At 36.5% G+C, this 18,956-nt stretch overlaps 1 protein-coding gene across 3 annotated transcripts in view; it reads left to right on the top strand.

Moving 5' to 3' along the window:
• DYNC1H1 (dynein cytoplasmic 1 heavy chain 1) overlaps positions 1 to 14,853 on the top strand; it is a 74,529-nt gene extending 59,676 nt beyond the window's left edge. For all 3 annotated transcript variants that reach the window (XM_070752123.1, XM_070752117.1, XM_070752108.1), the window contains exons 58-78: positions 279 to 425; positions 520 to 670; positions 1,369 to 1,622; positions 1,741 to 1,875; positions 1,977 to 2,071; positions 2,502 to 2,676; positions 3,100 to 3,175; positions 4,106 to 4,266; positions 4,663 to 4,774; positions 4,863 to 4,923; positions 5,035 to 5,158; positions 5,805 to 5,918; positions 6,396 to 6,566; positions 7,116 to 7,333; positions 7,444 to 7,547; positions 8,677 to 8,888; positions 9,913 to 10,066; positions 10,703 to 10,845; positions 13,222 to 13,390; positions 13,973 to 14,100; positions 14,196 to 14,853. In XM_070752123.1, the coding sequence (XP_070608224.1) occupies positions 279 to 425; positions 520 to 670; positions 1,369 to 1,622; positions 1,741 to 1,875; positions 1,977 to 2,071; positions 2,502 to 2,676; positions 3,100 to 3,175; positions 4,106 to 4,266; positions 4,663 to 4,774; positions 4,863 to 4,923; positions 5,035 to 5,158; positions 5,805 to 5,918; positions 6,396 to 6,566; positions 7,116 to 7,333; positions 7,444 to 7,547; positions 8,677 to 8,888; positions 9,913 to 10,066; positions 10,703 to 10,845; positions 13,222 to 13,390; positions 13,973 to 14,100; positions 14,196 to 14,324 (3,033 nt within the window). In that variant the 3' untranslated portion in view covers positions 14,325 to 14,853. The remainder of the gene's footprint in view (positions 1 to 278; positions 426 to 519; positions 671 to 1,368; positions 1,623 to 1,740; positions 1,876 to 1,976; positions 2,072 to 2,501; positions 2,677 to 3,099; positions 3,176 to 4,105; positions 4,267 to 4,662; positions 4,775 to 4,862; positions 4,924 to 5,034; positions 5,159 to 5,804; positions 5,919 to 6,395; positions 6,567 to 7,115; positions 7,334 to 7,443; positions 7,548 to 8,676; positions 8,889 to 9,912; positions 10,067 to 10,702; positions 10,846 to 13,221; positions 13,391 to 13,972; positions 14,101 to 14,195) is intronic.
• The last annotated feature ends 4,103 nt before the right edge of the window (positions 14,854 to 18,956 follow it).

Here is an 18,956-nt window from a genome sequence, read left to right as displayed (position 1 = left end):
AAAATATGAGCCTGAATTTAAGACACATACAGTCTTCATTAATTTATTATCAGCAAATTTGAATAAATAGTTTATTCTAAAGAAAAATCTAGTTTTCTTCAAAGTAAATAGAGTATCTGAAGAAAATTTAGGTAATCCTTGACTTATTACCTAGGCCCAGAATTTTGGTCACTAAGCAGTGCAGTTGTTAAGCAAGTTATAGCTTTCTTTCAGAAACTAGTTTAAGAGTAGTTCTACTTGATTCCATGTATGCCAAATCACTTTGTCATTTTGTCTAGGATGTGGAAAGCTATGACCCTGTTCTGAATCCTGTGCTGAACCGTGAAGTCCGTAGAACTGGTGGTCGAGTTCTTATCACTTTGGGAGATCAAGATATTGATTTATCACCATCGTTTGTAATATTCCTCTCCACCAGAGATCCAACAGTAAGTAATAAACTTGTTTTGCAAGGCCAGTAGTTGATGGCAGTGGATAGGAGAGGCTACTTAAAGGTTACATTGAACGTTTTGTGTTTTATAGGTTGAGTTTCCACCAGATCTCTGTTCTCGTGTGACATTTGTCAACTTCACAGTAACTCGTAGCAGTTTACAGAGTCAATGCCTGAATGAGGTACTGAAAGCTGAAAGACCAGATGTGGATGATAAACGTTCTGATCTCCTCAAACTTCAAGGTACAGTCACTGAAAAACCGAATTCCCAACCTTTTTCAGCATCTAGAGAGCAGCAGAAAGAAAGGAATGGAATTTTGTTTCTCTTCTATAGCAGGATCAATTTTATTAGCAAATAATTGATAATTACAATTTTACAAAATTGAGACTCAGTTCTATTGAATATGGCTACCAGAGCAGAACTCAAAAACTTTGTTTTTTATTAATTAAGGGAGCAGATCTCATTTCCTTGTTAAGTCTTTTTTTAAAGCCATTATTTTCCTAGACAAACTTCCATAACTAAAAAAAACCCCTTCATTATTAATATTTATTTGCACAGCTACATTATGCTTCTAAACAAATTTAAATTTACTTAGGCAAGATGCTTAAAATTACTCTTATAAGGTAAACCCAGAGTTCAGATTAAATATAATGTGTGTGTGTGTGTGTGTGTGTGTGTGTGTGTGTGTGTACACGTACGTATGTACGTACGTATTTTATATGCTTTTCTCTATCCAAAATGACTCTGGGCGGCACATAAACTTAAATAAATATAGGAATTTCACAGCAATTGTCAGTTCAGACTCAAATTATTCTCATCTCTATTAAAAAGTAAAACTCATGAATACTGTTTTGCTGTTACTTTGTGTCTTCTCTGTTAAAAGGTAAACTGGTCAGAATGTGATTCAAGTTTTGTTTAAGGTTCTGTGTTATTCTTTAAGGTGAATTCCAGCTACGTTTGCGGCAGCTAGAAAAATCTCTTCTCCAAGCCCTCAATGAAGTAAAAGGACGTATTTTGGATGATGATACCATCATAACCACTTTGGAGAACTTAAAGAAAGAGGCAGCTGAGGTTACTAGAAAAGTGGAAGAAACAGATATTGTCATGCAAGAGGTAGAAACAGTGTCTCAGCAATACCTCCCACTCTCTACTGCATGCAGCAGCATTTATTTCACAATGGAGTCATTGAAGCAGGTACAAGTGGTTGAATTTGGTTTCCTTTTCTCCGATTTTTTTTAACGTTACAAGATGTCATTTCCGTTCAAGTTAACATGTTGCTTTTAACACTTATTCCATTTGAATTCTACCTTAGATACACTTCTTGTATCAGTATTCTCTTCAGTTTTTCCTGGATATCTATCATAATGTCCTATATGAGAACCCAAATTTGAGAGGAATTACAGATCATACCCAACGTCTTTCTATTATCACAAAAGATCTGTTCCAGGTTAAGTAAAAGCATTTTGTATTTCAGAACATTTCAGGTGTGTTTTTTTTCCTGTTCACAAACATTTTACAAAGCTGATCTTCCTAATTTTATATTTCTAGGTGGCATTCAATAGAGTTGCTCGTGGCATGCTACATCAGGATCACATAACCTTTGCAATGCTGTTGGCTAGAATAAAACTGAAAGGCACTATAGGGTAAGCAAATTCACGTACGAAACAAAAGTTAAGGAATTTCATGAAAAGAAAAACTAAAAGCACTCCAAAAGTCAGGTTAAAGTTATATCCAGCAATAGCATTTATAGATTTAAAGTTAATTCGTGCAACTTAAGATGACAGGAAAATACAGGAAATTCCACATCTTTCTTCAAATCAACAAAAATAATGTCAGAAAGGCCAATTTAAATATGCTGTAAAAAAACTGAATGAAAAGCACGGTTTATCTAAATCTCTTGCAAAAAATTATTTGTCAATTTTAAACTGCTATATATTCAACAGACATACGCAGAACTAATAATTTTCCCAGGTTCTTATACACATCATTAATCCAAAGAATTAGAGAACAGTTAGCTTTCTCTATCTTTGAGAGAATTGTTCTCAGTGTGATTTTCTTCTGTTTCAATTGAAGGGAGCCTACATACGATGCAGAATTCCAGCATTTCCTAAGAGGGAAAGAAATTGTACTCACCAATACGATTCTCCCGAAAATTAGTGGCCTGACGTTAGAACAGTTGGAAGCTATGATGAGGCTAAGCTTTCTTTCTTCATTTAAGGACCTTGTATCAAAAATCAAATCTGATGATGTAAGACTACTTTTTAATATGTCTAAACTATTGAATTTTAAAGTGAATTACAGTATTAATGCAAATAAGAACATTTCATTCTCTTTAGGTCAGTGTGTGTGTATGTGTGTGTGTACATACATACATACATACATACATACATACATACATACATACATACATACATACAGCTTATATCCAACTTCACTTCATACACATTGTTACCAATATGTGGGTTGGATAGCTTATGCTGATTGAGCTCTATATTAATCAGGAAATAATATCACTATGTATAAAAAGGTCTCATACAGGGAACATATTCTTTAGGGAAATATGACATCCTGAACCTGTCTTAATGTGAAGAAACTCATTGGTCTTAGATCTATTACAAGATTCTTACGTATTGCTCAGAAATAATCATTTTTAACTGAATCTGACCTACAGCAATTCTGCATTTGGCTGGATAGCAGTTCACCAGAGCAGGCCGTACCCCATCTTTGGACAGAAGACAAAACTGCAAGTAAGTTCATATTTCTTCCATCTCAGTTTTTCTTTCTTAGATGTATGTGGAACACTCACCAGAAGAAATTGCAGGAAGAAGACAAACATATAATGTCAGGAAAAAGATAATATCAATTTGTTAAAAATAGTGAAATTATTGATTTTGATGTTTGATTTTGAATTCTGAAAAATAATTCTTTAAAATAGTATATTAATATATCAGCAAGTAATGTCTGGTTTTGAAGGTGGCATAAAGGGTCACTTGACAATAGGAAATACATAATTCAGGACCATTCAGATTTATTAATAGCCTACAATAAAGCTGTTATCAATAGAAAAGCAGGTTCATTATCTTTATAATGTTAGTGCACTTAAGAGTGAATTCTGATGGAGTCAACATGGATTTTTAGTCTATGGATTTGGAATTGGTGAATTTCTGACTCTGAATGAAACAGTATTTTCCTTAGAGGAATAGGTATGTAGAGTTGGTGTTCTGATTCATCTGTCACTCAAGGGTTGGTGGGCTTAGAAAACATTTAGCCAAACACAATATCTAGTAGTAGGTTATGTAAAATACTATAGAACCTCTTAGAGCAGCACTAGACAATATTTGCAGGATTGCAAGCTTTCATGTAGTTTCGTAGTTTTCTAGAAAGCTAGAGAGCAGCTCTCAGGAATAGTGGACCTATGTCTTTAACCTGAATTTTTTACAGAAGGTTATCTCTCCCTAAACAATCTGAAATCAAATTGCACAATTTCATTGGGAGGTCGGCAGGGTGGAGGAGAATTAAAGTTGAAAGCAGTTTTATTCCTACATGTCCTTTTTTCTTGGAGAGAAAGAAACAGAAACCTATTGGTCATGTTGCCATCATCTTAATCTTGAATTGCCTAGAACAATCGAAATATAAAACATAAACCTTTTATTATTTTTCTCTTTTCTACATCTCAGCAACCATTGGACAAGCCATTCACCGCTTACTTTTGATCCAAGCTTTCCGCCCTGATCGTTTATTGGCAATGGCACATCACTTTGTTTCCACAAATCTTGGAGAAAATTTTATGTCCATTATGGAGCAGCCTTTGGACCTGTCACAGATTGTAGATTGCGAGGCAAGTAAACATTTTAATTATAACCTATCCACCCACCCAGCTTGGTCCCCAGAATCAGAATGACACAGATGGTGTTTTAAAGTCTGCTGTTAAAATAAATGTTATACTGAATGCTGATTTTGAAATTTTATTTGAATGACTTTTTTGTAGTGATACAACGTAAGAGAAGTATAAGTATTAAAAAGTGGCCAGGATCTAGAGGCTCTAACTCATTCTATCTACCCAAATGGTTTTTGAGCTTTCTGCCCTTTCTGGCACTTTTGACATTTCAGGGTTGAGATTTTTTCAGTAGTAGAAAACTGCAAACTACGTAGCAAACCTTGGAGCAGAGAGAACTGTTCCTGTGAAGCAAACGTACCTGATTTTTCCCTTTTCTTTCCTATTCCTGGATTTTAGGTGAAGCCTAACACACCTGTCTTGATGTGCTCTGTACCTGGCTATGATGCTAGTGGACATGTTGAAGACCTTGCTGCAGAGCAAAATACACAGATCACCTCTATTGCTATTGGTAACATTTTCATACATTTTGTCATATCAAATGTTGCAGAACATTTTCAGAATACACATTTCTAAACATGGCGATGTTGTGCTTTTAGGTTCTGCTGAAGGATTTAACCAAGCTGATAAAGCGATCAATACAGCGGTGAAGTCAGGCAGGTGGGTTCTTCTTAATGCTATGATTTGCATTGGATCAATTTTGGGTGTGTGTGATAGAGACTTCTAAAGCATTAATCTCTTTGGGGGTTCTTTTTTAAATATATATTTCAGGTGGGTCATGTTGAAGAATGTCCACTTGGCACCTGGATGGCTGATGCAACTGGAAAAGAAGCTGCATTCCCTTAAACCTCATGCATGCTTTAGATTGTTCCTTACAATGGAGATAAATCCCAAAGTAAGCAATCAGGATTAAAAAAAACCCATTACATTTCTTTTCTAAATTCTGCTATTGTAAACAGGTTGCTTATCCGCATTTTTTGAGATTTCTATCCTGCTATGCATAATTCATTTTCTCTTTATTAAATGAGAGAAATTAGTACTTATTTGTGTGTGCAAAATTTAGTGACAACTGATTTTAATATGGAACCAACCTCAAAATACTTTGTTCACTCCTTTGGATGTTTTTGTTGTCTAATTCGTATTAGATCTTGATCTCCCATCAAGTTATGTGATTTTTATGTCTGTTATTCCATGCTATGGTGATAAATTAAAAGTTCAGCACAATGGAATCATTTTAATTTGTCTAGCACAGGGGTAGGCAAAGTTGGCTCTTCTATGACTTGTGGACTTCAACTCCCAGAATTCCTGAGCTAATCATGCTAGCTCAGGAATTCTGGGAGTTGAAGTCCACATGTCATAGAAGAGCCAACTTTGCCTACCCCTGATCTAGTATTACAAGTTTGGGAGCAAAGAGCATTTTCCCCATTAAAAGATTATTAAAAGTGCTCCATTGTCCTTACTCATGAGATTGGAGACTATATAAATCTGATTAATACTGTACATGTCTCACTATACATTTGGATAATGTATTTTATGCTCAGGTGCCAGTCAACCTGTTACGTGCTGGAAGAATTTTTGTCTTTGAGCCACCACCTGGCGTAAAGGCCAATATGCTGAGAACCTTTAGCAGCATCCCTGTGTCTAGAATGTGCAAGGTAAGTTTTAAAGCTAATTACTCAAAATTTCAATAATAAAATAGGTTTTACTTTTAAAAAAGTGCTAGTGAATGAATCCATTAAGAAGCTTTACTCTTGAGTAGCTGTTGCTGATCTTGTAACAGTTTCCATTTGCTTTGTAGATACAAATGCCATTTTATATTCTAACCAGTAAAGATCAGACTGCTTTGAGCTTGGAGAAATAACAAAAGTAAAGTAAATATCATTTGTTTAGAAGATAAATAAACACGTGATTTGACTTGTGTTATTATCCTCTTCTAAAAGCCCTTTCTGTATCTAAAAGTAAAATAAAATACAGGAAGTAAGGAAAAGAGTTGATTCTTTCATCTGAAATAAAAGATGCAGAATTCAAAAATATGTTCAATCTCGAACAAAGTTTTACTGTGTTCTGTTAAATAGGGGTTTTTTCTCCCCATTGAACTCAAATAAAAACCCATTGGTTTTTCTCCTCTCTAGTCACCAAATGAGCGTGCACGTCTCTATTTCCTTCTGGCGTGGTTCCATGCTATTATTCAAGAGCGTCTGCGATATGCTCCTCTTGGCTGGTCAAAAAAATATGAATTTGGAGAATCTGATTTAAGATCTGCCTGTGATACAGTAGATACGTGGCTTGATGATACAGCAAAGGTAAGTGAATTCCCATCTTATTCCTTTGTGTAAAGAAAATTCTACTGCTTAAAAAGGATAACTGCAATAATTTTGAGCTAGCCCAATGATATGAACAGTTTTGATTATATCTTACCTTTTGTTCAAGCAACAGAAGGAAGTATATATCATTCCTATATTGGATTTAACATCACCCATATCCATTGTATTTGAGTGAAACTATGGGCTTTTGTTTATATAATTCATATATTAGTCCACCCCCACCAGTTATCAGTAAAGTATTTATCAGTAAAGTATTTAAGGATACTTTATCAGTAAAATATTTAAGGATCAAGGAAAATAACAGCAAACCAGTAAAAATAATTAATTACCATAACCAAGCTAAGGCAGCCCAAATGTCATTAACATCCAGAAGCTCTACAGATGCTGAGACCTTATTTCAGGAGACAAAATCTTCTAATCATGGGTCAGTAGTATTTTATTAAACTAGCTCTTGTTAATACTACTGTCCTTGTAGACTTTATGATGTGTTAGCTGTTCCTTTTACAACAAAGATGTCTCCAATGTCAGGGTCGTCAGAACATCTCGCCTGACAAGATCCCATGGTCTGCCCTGAAGACACTGATGGCTCAGTCAATTTATGGTGGCCGCATCGATAACGAATTTGACCAGCGGTTATTGAACACTTTCCTGGAGCGACTCTTCACTACACGCAGCTTTGACAGTGAATTCAAGTTGGCTTCCAAAGTTGATGGGCATAAAGCTATTCAGATGCCAGATGGAATCCGGTATTGACATTTTCTTTCTAAAACTTAAGCATGGTTTAAATGTGGGTTATTGCATCATTCCTTGTTGTTATGAATATCTTGGTCACAATATGACATTGCTGATTTGACAGACGTGAAGAATTTGTACAGTGGGTGGAATTGCTGCCAGATACGCAAACTCCCTCCTGGCTTGGATTACCAAATAATGCTGAGAAAGTTCTTCTCACCACACAAGGTAATCATCTTGCTTCATCCTTATAAGCAATAACGTTACGTATACACTGCTCAAAAAAATAAAGGGAACACTTAAACAACACAATATAACTCCAAGTAAATCAAACTTCTGTGAAATCAAACTGTTCACTTAGAAAGCAATATTGATTGACAATCAATTTCACATCTGCTGTGCACGTTCAACTTTGTACAGAACAAGTATTCAGTGAGAATATTTCATTCATTCAGATCTAGGATGTGTTCTTTGAGTGTTCCCTTTATATATTTATTTTTTGAGCAGTATATAAAACAATTTTCTGCATGTTGGAATAATGGAATAAGAAGCATCTTAGTAGATTTTAAAAAAAAACAATCACGTACAGTATAATGGTGTATATTTAGAAACCACTTCAATGAGATATGTATGTTGAAAATTTGTACTTAAAATGGATAATCAAATGGAATGAATTATAAAAATCAAGATAATAGCATATTCAGCCTATGAAAAGTTTAAATCTACAAATCTCATTAGAAAGATGCTCATTAGCCGCTCTGAGTCCTTTTTGGAGTGAGTGGCATATAAATACAAATAATGAATGAATGAATGAAGTGGCAGCTCTGGCCCTTTGGAATCAACTCCCTCCAGAGATTCACACCACCCCAACCCTCTTGGTCTTTCATAAAGTTTTAAAGACTCACTTCTGCCGGCAGGTTTGGGACCGTTGAACATCAGCATCCTGATTCCGCCACATGTATGATTGTAATGAAATGAATGTAGATGATTGTTTTCTTAAAATTGAGGTTTTAAGATTAGATTTAGATTACTTTTAATGTTTGGGTTTCTTTACATATTCCTTGCATTTTTTTCTGTTTTGTAAGCCACCATGATTCTACGAAGAAGAGTGGCCTAGAAATCCAAATAAATAATAAATTATAAGAAAATAAAATGCATAGCCATATACAAATAGTATATGATAAAACAGCTGAAGAGTTTTGCAGTTTGCATTTTAAAAAACTGAATTATGCTTTAATTAAACAGAAGTGGTAAACTTAAGACATAATAGCAACACATATGTTAAAGATCTCTCTAAAATGTTGAAGCATTTCACTGTGACAAAGGGACAGTAGTAACTTTGTCTTATTCCTTTCAGGGATTGATATGATCAGTAAAATGCTGAAAATGCAGATGTTGGAGGATGAAGATGATTTAGCATATGCAGAGACAGAGAAGAAAGCACGAACGGATTCCACATCAGACGGTCGCCCTTCCTGGATGCGAACGCTGCACACTACAGCTTCCAACTGGCTCCATCTCATCCCACAGACTCTGAACCATCTAAAACGAACTGTGGACAACATTAAGGTAAGAGCTTGTCATTTATTTTATTGCAACATTATTCCTTGGAGGATTGTACAAAAGTTTCATTTTAAGAATGGAACTTCATAAAATGGGAATCCCATTTGGAAGGCAGAACTGCTTTTTTTCAGCATGAAATGGACTATTTCAAACTTGAGGGTTTCAAGTACAATTTTTTTTGCACATCTGTACCAGGGTAAATTTCAGCAGGTTCTGACAGGTTCTAAAAAACCTGTCGCAGAAATTTGAGTAGTTTGGAGAACCGGCAAATATCACCTCTGGCTAGCCCCAGTGGGGAGGGGGGGCTGGAGATTTTGCAGTATCCTTCTCCTTGGAATGGGGTGGGAATGGAGATTTTGCAGTATCCTTCCCCTGCCATACCCACAGACCTAGTAGGGAAACATTTCAAATTTCACCCCTGATCTATACTGTAAAAGAACCAGAAGCAATATACAGAAACACAGGGTGATTCTCCATGCAGGAAGGCTTTAACTCTAATTTGCACATTTCCACCTATTTAGAGGAGTTTATTTATTTACAAATATCCTCTTCCATGCTACAAGAAAGCAGAGGAATCAGAGATAATAGTGCCACGTGTTAAAAAACAGAACTGTTAAAATTATTCTCCAAGACAGTCAAACATTTAAGAAACATACACCTCTCATTACATTTGCCAGGCTTCCTTCAGTAATATAAAATCATCTTTTCAAATTCTGTTAAAAGAAAAATCTAAACCACACAACAATAAAAAAAAACTAAACAGTTCATGAAAATAAAAATGCTTAAAAACAACAACAAAAGGGGAGGGAACAACCCAAAAAAATCACATTATATTTATAGACACTGCTTTACAAAAGCTATCATATAATCCTGAATTATAACCAGGTACAAATATTATTTTAAAATATCATAAAATATGCAGGAAAAAACATTGCTTCATTCTTTGATTAGTAGAAAATGGAGCATTTTCCAGAACAGACAAGATACACATTCCCTATAAAATATATCTTTTTTTTTTCCTGAAACCAAGGATCCATTATTCAGATTCTTTGAAAGAGAAGTGAAAATGGGAGCAAAACTCCTTCAGGATGTTCGTCAAGATCTTGCAGATGTAGTTCAAGTGTGTGAAGGAAAGAAGAAACAGACCAATTATCTTCGGATGCTTATTAATGAATTGGTAAAAGGTAGGCTTTTCCACATCTTGTACACTAAAAAAATAGCATCCTGCTAGTTATGAAAGGTCTATAAAAGCTTGTTTTACACTGAGGGGTAGATTAATCCAAATTCTTGGAGTTTTTATGAAATTAAACAAGATGAGAAAAAACTAGTAGTAATATTAGTGCAGACTTAGTAAATAGTTTGACAGTGTTGAGGGAATTATTTGTTTAGCAGAGTGATGGCGTTGGGAGAAAAAACTGTTCTTGTGTCTAGTTGTCTTGGTGTGCAGTGCTCTGTAGCAATGTTTTGAGGGTAGGAGTTGAAACAATTTGTGTCCAGGATGCGAGAGGTCAGCAAATACTTTCACAGCCCTCTTTTTGACTCGTGCTGTCTCATGCATTCTCAATCTCTGCTAATCGAATGACTTTCAGCCAAAAATGTGAAAATAATAGAATAGGTCCAAGCAGATAAATATTTACAGCATAAGATTTGCAGCCAAATCTTCAAATAAATTGATTCCACATTTCGAAAACAACTTTTAGTTTACAAGACATAATTATTCAGAGGTTACATATAATATCACATTCCAGAGGGGAGGCTGCCTCTGAAATTTGAAATTTTGGCCTTTCTATTTACAAAAAATACACTTTTTTTCCTTTTAGGTATATTGCCTCATAGCTGGTCTCACTATACAGTGCCTGCTGGCATGACAGTGATACAGTGGGTGTCTGACTTCAGTGAACGAATTAAACAGCTGCAGAATATCTCGCAGGCCGCAGCTTCAGGTGGTGCAAAGGAACTAAAGGTAGATTGGAATTGATTTTCTTTTAAGTGCAGTACTGTTCATCCCAAAATGCTTCAAAGAGGTAGAACATATCCGTTTGACTGAAGTTTTACTATTGGAACAAGTATATTTAATGCTTGAATGAGACAGGAAATAAAAATTGTAAGAATCCTTTAAAATGTGCTACTGTAAAAGACTATGATAACAGATCTCCCAATTCTGGCTTCAATTTCTGAAATACATATGTCATAGAGGCACAGGACAATCAAAGTTAATCAAAATGCCCTTGAGTCGGTAAGGATAACCCATCAATTGCATTTTTTTTTTAAAAAAAATAAATTTTTTATTGATTTTATAGGTTTACAATAAACAAACATATAACAGTGCACAGTGCATGTGCCCATCACCAAACAACACACACACCCCGTCACCCCCACCACCCCTATAGGAGGATTCAAAGACTTTTAAGTTATTTGTCTATCTATTGATCCTTGGCTCTATCTTGAACGCTTTTTTTACTAAAAGAGTGATTGTAGTTTATTTTTCGTATTTACATCACAGATTCTACTTAACATATAATCTTTTACCTTGTTCCATCGCACCATCAGCTTCTCTAGTTTATTCTCATCAAAATTATTTAATCTTATTTCCATAATTTCAAAATGTATGTAATCCACCATGTACCAATACCAATTCTGTAGTGTCCATTTTGTAGAGTCTTTCCACCCTAATACTATCACCGCTTGAGCACTTTCCAATGCTACAGTTTTAATTTCTTTAGATTCTCCTAGTTCCCTATACTTAATTAAAATTGCTGTTTCTTTTGTAATTATCCAATTAATGTTTAACATTTAATTAATTTCATTCTGGACTACCTTCCAGAATTTCTGTATTTCTATACATTCCCAGATCATGTGCATAAAGATTCCTTTTTTCTGGCATCCATGCCAGCATTTACCTTTCTCTTTCCCCTGGAAGTATGCAAGTTGTGCAGGTGTATAATACCACTTATGTAAGATTTTTCTTCTCATCTCTTTAACTCTCGTGTTTTTAATCTTATATATGTTTACTATTATTTCTTCCATTTCTCTTTCGTCTATTTGTAAGTCATCCTGCCAACATCTTGTTAAACTTTTAACTACTTCTTCTTGCCTCTGCAATAGCATTCTATATATGTTACTGGCTTGTCCTTTACTTTCATTTATCTTTACCCTTATTATTTTTTCCAAGCTATTTTCTTCTCGTAAGAAGGCTTCTTTATTCTCACTTTTATTTAAACATGTACATATTGCATTAATCTGCAACCATTGCTGTTTACCGATCAACCATTCCAATCTAGTTCTACTAACTCTTCCATCTTTCTCATATAACTGTTCCATTCTCATTACCCCTTTACTATTTAATATTTTAATAATTCTAATTAAATTAGCCTCATCCCCTATATTCAGTGCATGCAACGTTGATAGCTTGGATAACTTTATTCCACTTGTCCTCTGCCATTTAAGCCATATTTCTAAACATGCTTTAAAAGAATCACTTAGGGTACTGGTTTCAATTCTATTCCAACTTTTAAATAATAATTCTTTATTATTTATATTATTAATTTCTCTTTCTAATTCTACCCATTTCTTTTCCCCCCATAACTGTAGCTCGATTAACCTTTCAATTTGAAATGCATTTCTATATAATACTAGAGATGGGCTTCCCCAACCTCCTTCTTTTTCTTGTGCATACTGCCAATGCTTCCTTATTCTAGATTTTTTCTCTCCTTCAATCCAAAAGTTTAGTCTATTATCCCATTCTCTTAATTTTGCCTCAGGAAAACTGCCCGGTAAAACTTGAAACAAATACATCATCTTTGGTATTATCATCATCTTAAGGGCCCTTGAGTCGGTAAGGATAACCCATCAATTGCATATTTTCCCGAAAACCACTTTATTCTTTCCATCCTAAAACAGTTCTGATCACTGTTGTGGTTAGACAGAACAATCACATTGTCAAAAAACTTATGTTTTTACAAATTATGCTGCTTAAATGTAAAATCTATATTAGATTTAGATACCATTTGTCTCACTAAGTAACTAGTTTACAGGTAAAAGTCGGTAGGCTCTCCAGGTTCGGACCAATTCGCCCGAACTGGTAGTGATCCGCTGATGATGTCACAATGACATCACAACCGGTTCGGTCGGTGCCAGGCCATGGGCGCTATCATCCTTTTTGGAATTTTGTTTTACTTTTTTTTTAATTTATTTTCTTCTGAGCATGTGCAGAAGTCGAGTTTCTGGCACTGTGCATGCAGTCGCCATCTTATTTTCAGATTCTAATTAAAATTTGCCTATTAGTATTGATTTCATGCAACATCCATCGCATTAACCTACTTGCACATTTGTTCCACAGAACATCCACGTCTGCCTGGGAGGCCTGTTTGTACCCGAGGCCTACATTACTGCTACAAGGCAATATGTAGCTCAAGCTAATAGCTGGTCCCTGGAAGAACTCTGCCTGGAAGTCAATGTAACTACCACTCAGAATGCGGTATTGGATGCCTGCAGTTTTGGAGTAACTGGTTAGTTGTTCCCAGGTTTTTTTCTTTGTTTGTTTCTCCAGTTAGGAGAAAGCAAACTTGTTAAGCTATATGTGCCTTATGTTGGTGACTGGTTTCCAGGAATATGGGAAGAGGGAAACAGCCTCAGTCCCAAGTGGCTGCTAAGAAATCATTTTCTCTTTAGAAGCTTCCTGAGCAAATAGTCCAAACGAAGGTGAGTGTCTATGGGTTAGTCACCGCCATCTTACAAGATGGTTATTAATGTAGAATGTGAAGATAACGAATGAACAACATACATTGAACTCATTTGAGTAACTGAATAAATATATGAAATCTGTTGCATGCTCTTTCAGTCGATACTTTTCAACCACTTTAAATTGGACAAAGTGAAACTGAACTGAAAATTGCTGTCGTAAAATGTTCTTATGAAATGCTTCTAACCTCATTCTTAGATGTTGAATTGGTTCCTTCGGTTAGTTGAAATGAATATGTAAACATATATTAGCCACACACGCTCATAGGTGAAATGGTAAATTTGAACATTGCAGAGTTTTAGTGTACTTCTGTGCCATTTCAAATAGCATTCTCTTACTTCCTTTGCAGGACTGAAACTTCAAGGAGCCACTTGTAATAACAACAAGTTGTCACTTTCCAATTCTATTTCAACTGTACTGCCCATAACTCAACTTCGCTGGATTAAACAGACAAATGCTGATAAAAAGTCTAATGTGGTAAGAAAAGCCTTTTCACTTATGCTTTTCAGCTAGGCATGCATTCTCCTTGTGTATTTCCATGCTCCTAACCAACTTCTGAACTTATTTTACAGGTGACCCTGCCTGTTTATCTGAACTTTACTCGGGCTGATCTGATCTTCACGGTTGACTTTGAAATTGCTACCAAGGAAGATCCTCGTAGCTTCTATGAGCGTGGGGTGGCTGTCCTGTGCACTGAGTAAAATGATCCTATATTAAATGTTGAATTAATAATTAAATGCAACTTTACAGCATTATTTCTAGTTTGTACTTTCTTCAACAGATCCACTATAAATGAACAGCTAAGATAATAGTAATTAATTATATTCTGTAATGCAAGAAGGCATTCAAACCTGAGTTGATTTCATATACTAAACAGGAAAGAAGAAATCACATAACAGAACCTGTTTCTTGCCTACACCTCGGTTGAGTTTCAGAAAAAAAAATCCTGCACTTTTTAGATTTTATGTATTAAATTCATTAATTTAAGATATCCATTCATTGCCGTTTGTTTGTTGATACTCTCCAGTAGCAGTTTTACATTCATGTAATAAATGTATAACAAAAGCTAGAAGTAATAGGGCAAATATAAGACTTGGAACTTAATTATTTCCATTGGTCCAACTAATCTTGATTTTACTCTTCCAATAAAAGCTATGTTACAGGTTATACTTGATTCTGGGGTTACCTAGAAAGTAGTTGTTTATAATAAAAGCTCCTTTTAACTAAAAACGATGTAATGGATTTATGTGCTGTCCAATGGATTGCAAGGAACTTTTTTTCTCATTCAATTTGTTTCTTGCCTACTACTTGCTTTTCTATTACAATCATGTATCCTTTCTCTCCATTACATGGTTCCAACTCATTATAGGTGCCATTCAAAAAATATATATCAACTTTAAGGTAGCTGCTGCTTCCTCTGATTTTACAATCTTGAGCAGCAAGACAAAATAAGCTGTGGTCTAGTATTTGGGAACAATGCAGTGGCTCAGTGGTTAAGACACTGGGCTTGTCATCCAGCAGCCCAGATTCAAGACCCAAGCGCCATGTGACACAGTGAGCTCCCATTTTCAAAAGTATGCAAATAAAAGTAGATAAATAGGTACCATTTCCGTGGGAAGGTAACAGCACTTTGTGATGTCATGTTGGCCACATGACCACAGAAATGTCTTTGGGCAATACTGGGTCAATGGCCTTGAAGCGGGGATGAGTACCATCCCCTATAGTCAGCAATGGAGTAAAATCTGTAGAGACTCCTATTTGGAACACTATTGCCCTTTGTATAGAAATAGTACATGACCAGATGTTTACTCAGCCTGTTTTTAAAACCCTCAAGAGATAGAAAACTCAAATCTCCCATTGGCAGATATGAAAGGTTTTCTTCTTACATTTAATGATTAGTTAGCTGCATGTATGTAGAATTTAGCCTACCTGGCGGTAAAGAGACAGGAGGGATGGAGATATCTTATCTCCGGGGTGACAGAGGGCCAGAATATTCCGGTCGTGCTGGACTTAGGGGTTCAGATGGGCTTGTTACTCACGTGTGGGGTGCCTCAGGGGTTGGTCCTCTCCCCCCTGCTATTCAATATCTACATGAAACCACTGGGTGATTTTTCTCCAGCTTCTAGAGCAGGCCGTCCTTGCTTTTTGTTTCTTTTTGGCTCTTCAGATAATTTGTACTCTGACTCAACTGACATTTCAGAATTTGGTGTTCCAAACCAGGGCGGTTCTGATTTTGTAGCCTGTGGCATTTCAGATGAATTTTGTGGCAAATGGTATTTTCTTGCCTTTCCCTCTATGAACGGATCACTCAGAGATCATCCAAGGGCATGGGGTGAGGTATCATCAATATGCCGATGATACCCAGTTATACATCTCCACCCCATGTCCAGTCAATGAAGCAGTGGAAGTGATGAGCTTTGGAGGCTGTTGGGGCCTGGATGGGTGTCAGCAAGCTCAAGCTCAACCCAGACAAGACAGAGTGGCTGTGGGTCTTGCCTCCCAAGGACAATTTCATCTGTCCATCCATCACCCTGTGGAGGGAACTACTGACCCCCTCAGAGAGGGTTCGCAACTTGGGCGTCCTCCTCAATCCACTGCTGACATTAGAACATCATCTTTTGGCTGTGGCGAGGAGGGCATTTGGCCAGGTTCGCCTGGTGCACCATTTGCGGCCTCATCACCTCGAGGTTCGATTACTGCAATGCTTTCTACGTGAGGCTACCTTTGAAAAGTGTTTGGAAACTCCAGATCGTGCAGAACGCGACCGCCAGAGCTATCATGGGGCTTCCTAGATTCGCCCACGTTTCTACAACACTCCGCGGCCTGCATTGGCTGCCGATCAGTTTTCGGTCACAATTCAAAGTGTTGGTTATGACCTTTAAAGCCCTTTATGGCATTGGACCAGAGTACCTCCGGAACCGCCTGCTACCGCACGAATCCCAGCGACCGATAAGGTCCCACAGAGTTGGCCTTCTCCAGGTCCCGTCGACTAAACAATGTCGTTTGGCGGGCCCCAGGGGAAGAGCCTTCTCTGTGGTGGCCCCGGCCCTCTGGAATCAACTCCCCCCAGAGATGAGAACTGCCCCCACCCTCCTTGTCTTTCGTAAATTACTCAAGACCCACCTTTACCGCCAGGCATGGGGGAGTTGAGACACTTTCCCCCAGGCTTTTTATATTTATGTTTGGTATGTATGTGTTGTTTGGTTTTTTAAATATGATAGGGTTTTTATAGGCTTCTTTTTAATATTAGATTTGTTCCACCTTAATATTGTTTTTTACTATTGTTGTGAGCCGCCCCAAGTCTCTGGAGAGGGGCGACATACAAATCTAATAAATAATAATAATAATAATAATTTACAACTTTTTAATGCTCGTTGAGCTTGGTATGGCCTGTCAACTTTTTTGTTCAGTCATCTTTCATCTCTACCTAGGAATTCTGTGACTGAGAGATGAATTTGGAGTACAGTGTTCCCTCGATTTTCGCGGGTTCGAACTTCGCGGATAGCCTATACCACGGTTTTTCAAAAAATATTAATTAAAAAATACTTTGGGTTTTTTCCTATACCACGGTTTTTTTCCATCCAATGATGTCATACATCATCGCCAAACTAATAATTTTTGCAAATAAATAACAAATTTTTTTTATTGTTAATAAATAATTATGTTTATAAATATCAGGATCACTATTCAATGGTGAGTACCAGTAATAATGGTGAGTAAATGGTTGTTAAGGGAATGGGAAATGGTAATTTAGGGGTTTAAAGTGTTAAGGGATGGCTTGTGATATTGTCCATAGCCAAAAATGGTCTATTTACTTCCGCATCTCTACTTCGCGGAAATTCGACTTTTGCGGGCGGTCTCGGAACGCATCCCCCGCGGAATTCGAGGGAACACTGTATCTCCCTTTTGTCAGATATCTTCTTTACAATGATCTGTGTATGTCTGATTTAAATCAAGAAGGAAGGGCAGACCAAGAGTCAGATCCCCTTTGATTCATTCATAATTAAAGGTTCTTCTTCCTCAGCTTCCAAATATAAGAGACAAATATTTCTTATATTGACCTGATTGGAAGACATTCTTTCAGAAGAGTAAATTACTTGAAAATTTAAAAAACAAGATGAGGTGAGTTGCACAAATCTAATAAATAAAAAATACTTGAACATTTAAATTTCTATTTTTTTAATTATTTGTGCTCTTTGCAGTGGATATATTCAGCAGCATAAAATACCTGCTTATCCTGGTCAAATTCACATTCAGTTATACTAAATGAAGCCATTTGACACCTCAAATCACCCGCAACCTCTTTCTTAATTTTTCTCCAGCTTCTAGAGCAGGTCGTCTTTGCTTTTTGTTTCTTTTTGGCTCGTCAGATAATTTATACTCTGAATCAACTGACATTTCAGGATTTGGTGTTCCAAACCAGGGCGGTTCTAATTTTGTAGCCTGTGGCAGTTCAGATGAATTTTGTGGCAGATGGTATTTTCTTGCCTTTCCCTCTATGAACGGATCACTGAGAGAAACCAATGTTGAGTTATCCAAATCCAAATCACAGTCTGAGTTGCTTGAGAGTTCTTCATCGTCTCCATCGTAAGGATCCACAAACTAAAGCAAACAATTGTTATTCCGTATTTTTAACAGCAGACTGTTTTTAAGTTCTACATGCAAGATATAGTTTAGTTTAGTTTTATTAGATTTGTATGCCGCCCCTCTCCGAAGACTCGGGGCGGCTAACAACAATAAAGAAAACAATGTAACAAATCCAGTATTAAAAAGCAATCTAAAAAACCCCAATTTAAGAGACCAATCATACAAACAAGCATACCATGTATAAATTCTATAAGCCTAGGGGGAAGGGGGAAAAAATTTCAATTCCCCCATGCCTGACGACAGAGGTGGGTTTTAAGAAGCTTGCGAAAGGCAAGGAGGGTGGGGGCCATAGTTCCCTCTAAGCTGAGCAGTGAGCAATCGCTCACTTAAAAATCATCATCAACTCAGAGTTTTCCAAACCTGCCCAGAAGCCGAGAGGGAAAGAGTGAGAGGGAAGGAGAGAGAGAGGAAGAGAGGAGGAGAGAGAAACAGATAGAAAAAAGAGAGGAAGGAAAAGAAAAAAAAAGAATGGGAGTAAGGAAGAGAGAAAGAAAATCAAAATCTAGTTTGAAACTAGCTCAACTATTTAAGTGGCATTTTGATATTGATAGAGTTGCCCTATTATGAGCTCACTGTTATAGACACACAGTAGAGTATTTTATTTTGAAATACTCTGAGGCAAAACAGGGTGGGTTTTTTATTTGTTTGTTTGTTTGTTTAATATTTCTGTGCCGCCCAGTCCCGAA

The sequence above is a fragment of the Erythrolamprus reginae genome, chromosome 1, assembly GCF_031021105.1.
Source record: "Erythrolamprus reginae isolate rEryReg1 chromosome 1, rEryReg1.hap1, whole genome shotgun sequence".
Lineage (NCBI taxonomy): Eukaryota > Metazoa > Chordata > Lepidosauria > Squamata > Dipsadidae > Erythrolamprus > Erythrolamprus reginae.
This window is presented reverse-complemented; position numbering and strand designations above follow the sequence as displayed.